The sequence below is a fragment of the Cherax quadricarinatus genome, chromosome 9 (assembly GCF_038502225.1).
Source record: "Cherax quadricarinatus isolate ZL_2023a chromosome 9, ASM3850222v1, whole genome shotgun sequence".
In the NCBI taxonomy this organism is placed as follows: Eukaryota; Metazoa; Arthropoda; class Malacostraca; order Decapoda; family Parastacidae; genus Cherax; species Cherax quadricarinatus.
The window spans coordinates 3,935,173-3,946,491 of NC_091300.1; the positions used below are offsets into that span (position 1 = coordinate 3,935,173).

General features: G+C 36.2%; 1 protein-coding gene across 2 annotated transcripts in view; it reads right to left on the reverse strand.

Annotated features, from left to right (window-relative positions):
* LOC128685978 (uncharacterized) overlaps window positions 1-7,794 on the reverse strand; it is a 379,974-nt gene extending 372,180 nt beyond the window's left edge. For both annotated transcript variants that reach the window (XM_070083171.1, XM_070083170.1), the window contains exon 1: window positions 7,557-7,794. In XM_070083171.1, coding sequence (XP_069939272.1) covers window positions 7,557-7,605 — 49 coding nt within the window. In that variant the 5' untranslated portion in view covers window positions 7,606-7,794. The remainder of the gene's footprint in view (window positions 1-7,556) is intronic.
* Between the last annotated feature and the right edge of the window lie 3,525 nt (window positions 7,795-11,319).

An 11,319-nucleotide genomic window follows, 5' to 3' on the forward strand; every position in this document is an offset into this window, starting at 1 on the left:
ATCTTTTTCGCAATCCGTAATATTAAGATCTACATTATTTAGTTTATATGTGGCATGGTTATTGTCCTGTCCAACATTTAGAACTTTGCATTTGTCTATATTAAACTGCATCTGCCACCTCTCCGACCACTGCATCAGTCTATTCAAATCTTCCTGGAGTGCTCTAATGTCCTCGTCAGAATGAATTGGACGGCCTATTTTGGTGTCATCTGCAAACTTGCTGATGTCGCTCTTTATGCCCTCATCTATGTCGTTTATGTATATTGTGAACAGCAGGGGGCCCAACACTGACCCCTGTGGAACACCGCTCGTGACGCTTCCCCACTCTGATTTCTCCCCATTTATGCAAACTCTCTGCTGCCTATTTGTCAACCATGCCTCTATCCAGGAAAAAATTTCTCCTCCTATTCCATGTGCCTTAATTTTCCTCAATAGTCTCTGATGTGGGACCTTGTCAAAAGCCTTACTGAAGTCCATATACACAATATCATATTCATTACCATGATCAACCTCCTCAAATACCTTAGTGAAAAAAGTTAATAAATTCGTAAGGCAGGAACGCCCCTTTGTAAAACCATGCTGAGATTCGTTGATTAATTTATGCTTTTCAAGGTGGCTACGAACTGCCTCGGCAATTATTGATTCCATAAATTTTCCCACTATGGAGGTTAGGCTTATTGGTCTATAGTTCGAAGCTAAGGACCTGTCACCTGCTTTGAAAATAGGTATCACATTTGCCATTTTCCACTTATCTGGCACCATGCCAGTTTGTAGTGATATGTTGAAAAGATTAGCCAAAGGTTTGCTAAGCTCCTCTTTACATTCCTTTAGAACCCTTGCATACAGTTCATCAGGGCCTGCGGATTTGTTAGGTTTTAATTTATCTATTTGCCTAAGGACCATGTCACTTGTGACTCTAATCGTGCACAGTTTATTATCGTCCTGTTCCACATAATTTATCATTTCTGGAATATCGCTGGTATCCTCCTGTGTAAAAACTGAGAGGAAGTATGTGTTAAAACTTCTACACATTTCCTTATCACTGTCAGTGAGCTGACCCGAGGAACTTTTGAGTGGGCCTATCTTGTCCCTGATCTTACTTCTGTATACCTGAAAGAATCCTTTTGGGTTAGTCTTCGAATCTCTTGCAACTTTAACCTCATAATCTCTTTTTGCTTTTCTAATTCCTTTTTTTATTTCTCTCTTTAACTGAATATATCGATTTCTTAATTGCCCCTCCCCTCTTTTGATTTGCCTATATATGTCTCTCTTTTGACCAATTAGATATTTTAATGGCCAACCTTACATAGGATAAATATTTACATAAGAGTAAAACTAAATATTCGCACTGACCTTATTTACTGTGTTGTATGAAGGTCAGGACGATAGAATTATATAACCCGAGTGACCATTTGTTGTGTCATATACAATATCTATTTCCTCTCATTTTTCACACTTCTTCTTTACCCTATTTACCTGTTTTTCTCATCCTTCCCGACCGTTTATGCCTCTCTTCTCATGCTATTTACTTTCTTCTATCACTCTTCCCTTCGATGTTGTGTCTCTCGCCTTCCCCATTCTTTCATTTACCATCATCTAGTTTAACAATTCAATATCATCATCATCATCAACATATTCACAAAAAAGTGTTAAATCCAAATGGGTCATACAGCGCTAAAATTAAATAAAAACAATTCTGGTTTATAGGACGAATTCTAACTCCCTGTCTGTGGTCTTCATGAGTCCACACATAGTACTTGGGGAGGAACCAGAACTGCATATTCTTTCATATCTTCTGAGATCAGATACTTTTTTAAGTATTTTGCAAAGACAGAGGCTGAGTTTATCCTTTACTTTAATTATATTTTGAAATGAATCAGCTATTACCTCGATTTACTCTAATCTACGAGTACTATCGCAACTCTTCCTATACAGTCTCATCAAGAATGGTTACGTTTTTTTCTTTATTTAGTCTAGTGATGACAATATTCTTGTCTGATTTAAACTGTATATGGCATTGCATGTTTCTTTCTCGAAACTGGTTAGTGAATCATTATTATTAAAAAAGAAAATTGAGGTAAAATCAGTGGTTTGCAATGTAAGCTGCACCCCTGATTAAATTGTTCCTAGAACAATATATATATTTTCTATTAGAGCAGTTACAGAGTAGGTATGTGACACATGCGTTGAAGGGGTAAATCATGATGGAAAAGGGGGATTTTCTGGCAAAATAATGCCTTAGACACAAAAATTGCATTTTTTTACAAGTCTGCAGTAGCTTGAGGTTGACTCTTCTGAACGGCTTCAGACTTAAAAATTTAATGCATCTAATCAAGAAGGTTCTCTTCAGTTTTATCTTGTGTAGATACAAATTTACTAGTTCTATAACAATTAAAAAAGTGGCGATTATTAGTTTCTGTGTGATAAGCGTTGATAGCTGGAGGATTCTATTTCAGATCAGCTTCAAACGTTCAGCCCTCGCGTATCTTGCACAAAGGAAAATTCGCATTGTTAATGGGTTTTGTAATTCCCGATTTGCCAGTATTATTAGTACACAACTTGCAAAAATAAGCCTGACTCACAAAATCGTAATAACGCGATTGCACACAAGCCACGAAATAGGTGAGGACTGAACCCATGGCTAGTGAGTTCTAAACTCGAGATCAATGCGTAAAAATAAACTTATGCTCTAGCACATCTGATCGCACAGAACAACTGTCGTTAATTTCATAGGAATCAGTCAACTGGTTTCCGAGATACACAAAAGAGACCTAAACTCCTGAACAGCCTCATCTCACCGAGCTAGTTTTTAAAAAAACTCTTTGGGTGTAGCCACCCTGGTTTCAACTTAGTGGTTTACTTAGAATAGTATATTCTAAGAGACTCGCGAAATCGTAATGACACGATTGTAAACAAACGCTAACAAATTGCTAACGCGTCGGTCTGGAGTTTTACGACTCTCTGGTCGCGGGTTCTATCCCCACCCGTGGTATAGTTTTTTTTATATTCTAACAGTTTGACTGGGGTTCAGTTCCGGCTCCTGGGCCTCTTGAAGGTATTGATCTACAGTACACGTCCTGCGCTTCTTGATGTTCTTAATCTGCAGCGTCTGGGTCTTTTGAAAGTTTCTTGATTTATTATTATTATTATTATTATTATTATTATTATTATTATTATTATTATTAGTCGTAGTAGTAGTAGTACATTTATGGGGAGCGCTAAACTCGAAGAGGGTCATATAGTATCTGGGGAAACGGTAAGTCATTAGATTTGATCCAAGGAAAGGGAGAGCAACTCCAATTCCCTGGATTACGAGCCCTTCACTGGAATCACGGCGTAATTTCCCCTGAAGGGATTTGAGCTGAAGTTCCTGGGCCTGCTGAAGTCTCTTGCGCGTGCTGGCGCAAAGTGGGCTGAAGTTAGGTGAATGTGCAGCTAGTTTCCTGTGGGGTCCCTTCTTGTTGCTCCCAAGAATGATACCGGCCAATCTCCTAGCAACTAGGCACCTACTTACTGCTAGGTGAACACGTCTCCACCCGCCCCAGGAACGAACTCGGATCGTCTGGTTATGAGCCGCTACCACTGAGTCACCTATCAGAGAGCCACGTAGGAGCCACAGGGAAGAAAGGCTGCGTTCCATCTAATGCTCGCTTAACCTAAATCGATAAAGATACTAAAGACAAGGCTAATGACACAGGTGAGTCAACAGTGATGTTAGGTGCCGTCTTGATGGGTCACACTGCACGACAAACATCGGGGCAGCTTAAGCTTTGTCTTCAAAGCCGGGAAGAACAAAGGGGTGTAACAGTTTTTTTAAGAGCACTTAAGATTTTCCGCCATTATCTTTAAAATGAGTATAAAATTATCATGGACTCTCACCATCTTATCCACCAAAAGGAATCTGTCCAAAGAAAATATAGATGACAGAAGAAGACAAAGGATGATCGTGTGTTTTGAAACAATCAATGACAACAGATTGTTATATTACTTCTGCATGAGTTATACAATGTAGAAAACATTCTACGTAATCCTACCAATATTACTTTTATTTGCAACAAGTAAGTATTTGAAGAAATAATGTCAACTTGCCAATGCAACTTTGGAAATGATATATGATTTCCACACTTGAAGTTTTTTTCATATATATATATATATATATATATATATATATATATATATATATATATATATATATATATATATATATATATATATATATATATATATATATATATATATATATATATATATATATATATATATATATATATATGTATATATATATATATATATATATATATATATATATATATATATATATATATATATATATATATATATATATATATATATATATATATATATATATATATATATATATACATATATAGGCCGAGTGGACTAAAGCGTCTCGGAATTTTGGCGGGCTTCTGTATACATATATATATATATATATATATATATATATATATATATATATATATATATATATATATATATATATATATATATATATATATATATATATATATATATATATATATATATATATATATATATATATATATATATATATATATATATATATATATATATATATATATATATATATATATATATATATATATATATATATATATATATATATATATATATATATATATATATATATATATATATATATATATATATATATATATATATATATATATATATATATATATATATATATATATATATATATATATATATATATATACAGAAGCCCGCCAAAATTCCGAGACGCTTTAGTCCACTCGGCCATCAATGTTTCAAACATCAGGTGTCAGGTACCACTAGACATTTCACCCCTGATAACAACAGAGGTCTAACTTCATTCTACTCACATCTGGAATACCAGTTATCACGAGCAGTACGAGGCGTGCTAAATGATCAAGGGTTCGATTCCCGGCCAGTCGCAGTATTGTTATTTGCTTAAAACCATTTGTTTGTGATTTTAACATAAGGTAATTGTAATGTAAGTTATATGCATGGCCTTGAATGTCTATTATAAAAAAATTACACGGCTTTGAATATCTATTATTTAAAAAAACAGTCGGCTACTCTACTGACAAATACTGAAGCTCGTGAATGTCCTTTCCATGCAAAGTTCGCATGCATTGTTCACTTTTCCATAAATCTTATTAGCGTTTTCAGATTTAATTACATGGTTAAAATGATTTTTTTTATATGAACATGTATAATAAATCCTAACAAGGGATGGTACAAGAAAATACGTTGAGGCACCCCACTCGACAACACGAACACATCACTAATAAAAATTGAGAATATAAGTAATGAATTCTAGGCTCTTTTACGGGATGGCTGAAAATTAGTCTGCCTTTTTCTCTCTCAGTTGTGATTTGGCAATGGTCCAGGTCGGCCCGAAATGCCATGCTAACATTCCTCTCCTAAGTACGAGTCTTTGGTGAATTGTTCATCAATGGAATACTGCAATAGTAGAATGTTTTTCTTCACATACACAAGTCTGCAGTTATGTATTCCGCTACAATTTAAGAATTAGAATCACAAAACTTCCAAAATAAAAGTTCTAATCTCATTTACCAGTTTGTTTAACTATTCGGTAGCCTGATCTATATTATACAATAAAAGATATTTCAGTATCCAGAGTTGTCACCAGAATCTTAGACATTTCCTGCAAGACAACGCCATTTTTTTTACAGTTTGGTAAGCATTTATACAACTCAAATCTAGTCTGAACAATATATGTTACTTTTTTAAGTACTGATACGTATTATTTATGTACGTCTGGCTTCATCATAAAAAATTAACTGCAGCGTCGTGTTATTATTATTATTATTATTAAGGGGAAGAGCTAAACCTATAGGAGTCATACAGAGCTTAGTGACTGGGAAATAATCGAGTCGTCACAAGGAACACATTCACGCAAATATTATGTGGGTTTCTCACATACAATTTGCAGCTAATTTCTTATTTTCGTGATTGGAAGTTAGGTTAGGTTGTACTTTCTTCATAAAAAATAGCCACTTACAACATATAACGAAAACAGACGAAACGTAAGATAAAAGCGATGAAATATTTCTGCCGCGCCAAACGAAAATGCGCAGCCACCAAGTGCACTAGGAAAAACTTGAGCTTTTCTCACTACTTGAGGTACCTCCATCATTCACCCTTTCGACTGTCTTTGCAACAGTGACCCCTTAAGGAAGGTTCCTTGATGTTGGTGAGGGGCTCTTGATTTAGGGAATTGGATCTGTGCTCCAGTTCCCCGAATTAAGCCTGAATGCCTTCCACATCCCCCCCCCAGGTGCTGTATAATCCTCCGGGCTTAGCGCTTCCCCGTTGATTATAATAATAATAATAATTTGCAACAGTGAAATGCTTTATGTGTTATCAAGAGAACAGACTGCAGATTGCGGTGTCGTAGCCCGTTTTATAAACTGAAAATTCAACATAACATATTTTAGATTCCGGACTAATTTGTCATATTTTCCTTCAAATTCTTAACTAATTTAGCACTCCTAGTTTTACTGTATAAATTGATGAATAACTAAAACTGTATTATCTTAAAAAAAATTTGTTGAGCTTAATTCGAATTTTACGGTAAAAAAATCATATAAAAATTCCTAATTTCAGAAAGCATGTTGTGTTCATTTATACAAAACTATCGTTACTTAAAATTTTGTAAAATGCGTGGTCATGTGTTATCATGATACATCATTAATTTTCCTTCCGATCCATATTATAATCAAAAAGAAGCGCTAAACCACAAGGGCCATACAGCGTCCGATCCATAGCATTTATACTACCTTGTATATAATGCTTTACATTTACGCACAAGAACTGGCGAATCCCATCTCTTCTCATTGCAAAGCCTTGCCTAGCCTGGCCTAGCCTAGCCTGGCCTAGCCTAGCCTGGCCTAGCCTAGCCTAGCCTGGCCTATCCTAGCCTGGCCTAGCCTAGCCTGGCCTAGCCTAGCCTGGCCTAGCCTAGCCTGGCCTAGCCTAGCCTAGCTTAGCCTAGTCTAGCCTGGCCTTGCCTAGCTTAGCTTAGTCTAGCCTAGCCTAGCCTGGCCTAGCTTAGCCTAGCCTAGCCTAGCCTAGCCTAGCCTAGCCTAGCCTAACCCTAATAGTATATTTCGTTATAACACCATACCACAGGATGCGACCAATAACTTTCATCAAACACCCTAAAAGCATATTATAATTAATCCCATTTATAGTAACTTCTTGAACTGTTTAAAAAGTATATGTTATAACCCACCCCACTTACAATCTAGAAAGCCTCAAGTATATTGTAGTAATCAGTGCCACATACATTAGTTTCTAGAATGCCGAAATTATTATTATAATCAAGGGGAAGCGCTAAACCTGGAGGATTATACAGCGCCTGGGGGGGGGGGATGTGGAAGGCATTCAGGCTTAATTCGGGGAACTGGAGCACAGATCCAATTTCCTAAATCAAGAGCCCTTCACGAACATCAAGGAACCTTCCTTGAGGGGTAGAATGCCGAAAGTACATTGTTTTATCTTACCGATTAGAATGGCGGTCTTGACCATAGCTCCACCACTGGACAACTCCATAGTGTGAAATAGAGACACAGAGCTTGACACAGCACATGCACTCAGTAGTGTTGCTACCTGTGACTGCTGCTGCTTGTGCTCTCCACCTGCATGCCATTCTTATACACGTTTTCTATTCCATTAGGTAATTTTTACATTTTCTTCTTCCCATGAAAGTTTGTCTTCCCGCTTTTTCTTAGGTTACCATCAAAAATATGATAAAACTCAACTTAATTGGTCATTACACTTATTTCCTATTGATTTTTCAGGGTCTTATTCTGATATTGGAGAGAAGGACTGATGTTGGTAAGTCGCAGTGGGTAATAACTGTGTTGCATTTCACGGGGAAGAGCTAAATCCGTAAGGCTCAGCGCCTGGAAATGATCCGTGGAGTAGGATAGCTCCAGTGCTTTGTATCAAGAGCCCTTTACTGGCCCAAGGCAACCACCATTTTTTTTATTTACTTACCATCGCTGATAATATCTTTTTCTACTTATATTAATACTAGCACTATCTCTACTCAGATCACACTACTGCTAACACTATTTCTACTCCTACCACCATAACTTTTACTGTTTCTGCTACCACTACAACTACTACTGCTATTTCTACTACTGCCGCAACTAATAATATTACTACTACTACTACTACTAACCTATAAATGCTACGAACTACTATGACTACTTACTACTATTACTACTACAACTATCATTATTACTACAACTACCACTACTAATACTAACTACTACTACTACTACCACCACCATTACCACTTATACTACAACTAATACTACCAGTGGTGCAGCTACGGGTGTAATGGGGCTAAAGCCTCCCACAGATATAAATGCTTCTTTATTTACTCAATGGCTAACTTTCACTGTATTGTGCAGTGATCACGAAAGCATAATACTGAAAATTATTGTTTTTTAAAGACGAGGTCTTCATTTTTTCAAAATCTTATGATTTTTAAGCCACCAAATTAAAACTATGGCTGCACTACTGACTATTATTAGTACAGTATTAATAACTACTGTTAATTCTAACTGCTACTTTTGCTAACAGTTAACTATACTGACTTGTCCTCTGCAACTTTCGTAACTTAATTGGTTCGGAAGACGCCGAATTATTAGCTGAAATTTCCACGACAACCAATGTTCACAAAATTTCTCGAAGGGTCCAAATAGCATCACAATTTAATACGTAATTATATTTTCAAATTTAAACATGCTGAATTCAGGAAAATTCAGGAAGTATATTAGACACATCAGTTGTGGAAAATTGCATTTATCTGAATGTAACTCATTATGTACATAACAGTAAATGATAACAAAGATAGTTATTATTTATCAGAGTTACTTAGACAAGTAGGAATTTGGGACACCTAGGTCGCAAAAATGTCCCCCTTCGATACCTACCACTGCCATATCCACAAGTTGCTCTGGACCTATTAATTAAATGAAATATACATACACCAGGAATACTGGTAAATATATAAATTTGTGGACTGTATATTAAAAATAATAAATGGTTATATATATATATATATATATATATATATATATATATATATATATATATATATATATATATATATATATATATATATATATATATATATATATATATATATATATATATGCTGTTTTCTTTTTCTGTCCCATAAACACGCTAGATAACAGGGATATCTTGCTACTCCTACTTACACTTTAGTCACACTTCACAGACACGCACATACATATATATATACATACATCTAGGTTTTTCTCCTTTTTCTAAATAGCTCTTGTTCTTCTTTATTTCTTCTATTGTCCATGGGGAAGTGGAAAAGAATCTTTCCTCCGTAAGCCATGCGTGTCGTATGAGGCGACTAAAATGCTGGGAGCAATGGATTAGTAACCCCTTCTCCTGTAGACATTTACTAAAAAAGAGAAGAAAAACTTTATAAAACTGGGATGCTTAAATGTGCGTGGATGTAGTGCGGATGACAAGAAACAGATGATTGCTGATGTTATGAATGAAAAGAAGTTGGATGTCCTGGCCCTAAGCGAAACAAAGCTGAAGGGGGTAGGGGAGTTTCAGTGGGGGGAAATAAATGGGATTAAATCTGGAGTATCTGAGAGAGTTAGAGCAAAGGAAGGGGTAGCAGTAATGTTGAATGATCAGTTATGGAAGGAGAAAAGAGAATATGAATGTGTAAATTCAAGAATTATGTGGATTAAAGTAAAGGTTGGATGCGAGAAGTGGGTCATAATAAGCGTGTATGCACCTGGAGAAGAGAGGAATGCAGAGGAGGGAGAGAGATTTTGGGAGATGTTAAGTGAACGTATAGGAGCCTTTGAACCAAGTGAGAGAGTAATTGTGGTAGGGGACCTGAATGCTAAAGTAGGAGAAACTTTTAGAGAGGGTGTGGTAGGTAAGTTTGGGGTGCCAGGTGTAAATGATAATGGGAGCCCTTTGATTGAACTTTGTATAGAAAGGGGTTTAGTTATAGGTAATACATATTTTAAGAAAAAGAGGATAAATAAGTATACAAGATATGATGTAGGGCGAAATGACAGTAGTTTGTTGGATTATGTATTGGTAGATAAAAGACTGTTGAGTAGACTTCAGGATGTACATGTTTATAGAGGGGCCACAGATATATCAGATCACTTTCTAGTTGTAGCTACACTGAGAGTAAAAGGTAGATGGGATACAAGGAGAATAGAAGTATCAGGGAAGAGAGAGGTGAAGGTTTATAAACTAAAAGAGGAGGCAGTTAGGGTAAGATATAAACAGCTATTGGAGGATAGATGGGCTAATGAGAGCATAGGCAATGGGGTCGAAGAGGTATGGGGTAGGTTTAAAAATGTAGTGTTAGAGTGTTCAGCAGAAGTTTGTGGTTACAGGAAAGTGGGTGCGGGAGGGAAGAGGAGCGATTGGTGGAATGATAATGTAAAGAGAGTAGTAAGGGAGAAAAAGTTAGCATATGAGAAGTTTTTACAAAGTAGAAGTGATGCAACGAGGGAAGAGTATATGGAGAAAAAGAGAGAGGTTAAGAGAGTGGTGAAGCAATGTAAAAAGAGAGCAAATGAGAGAGTGGGTGAGATGTTATCAACAAATTTTGTTGAAAATAAGAAAAAGTTTTGGAGTGAGATTAACAAGTTAAGAAAGCCTAGAGAACAAATGGATTTGTCAGTTAAAAATAGGAGAGGAGAGTTATTAAATGGAGAGTTAGAGTTATTGGGAAGATGGAGGGAATATTTTGAGGAATTGTTAAATGTTGATGAAGATAGGGAAGCTGTGATTTCGTGTATAGGACAAGGAGGAATAACATCTTGTAGGAGTGAGGAAGAGCCAGTTGTGAGTGTGGGGGAAGTTCGTGAGGCAGTAGGTAAAATGAAAGGGGGTAAGGCAGCCGGGATTGATGGGATATAGATAGAAATGTTGAAAGCAGGTGGGGATATAGTTTTGGAGTGGTTGGTGCAATTGTTTAATAAATGTATGGAAGAGGGTAAGGTACCTAGGGATTGGCAGAGAGCATGCATAGTTCCTTTGTATAAAGGCAAAGGGGATAAAAGAGAGTGCAAAAATTATAGGGGGATAAGTCTGCTGAGTAGACCTGGTAAAGTGTATGGTAGAGTTATTATTGAAAGAATTAAGAGTAAGACGGAGAATAGGATAGCAGATGAACAAGGAGACTTTAGGAAAGGTAGGGGGTGTGTGGACCAGGTGTTTACAGTGAAACATATAAGT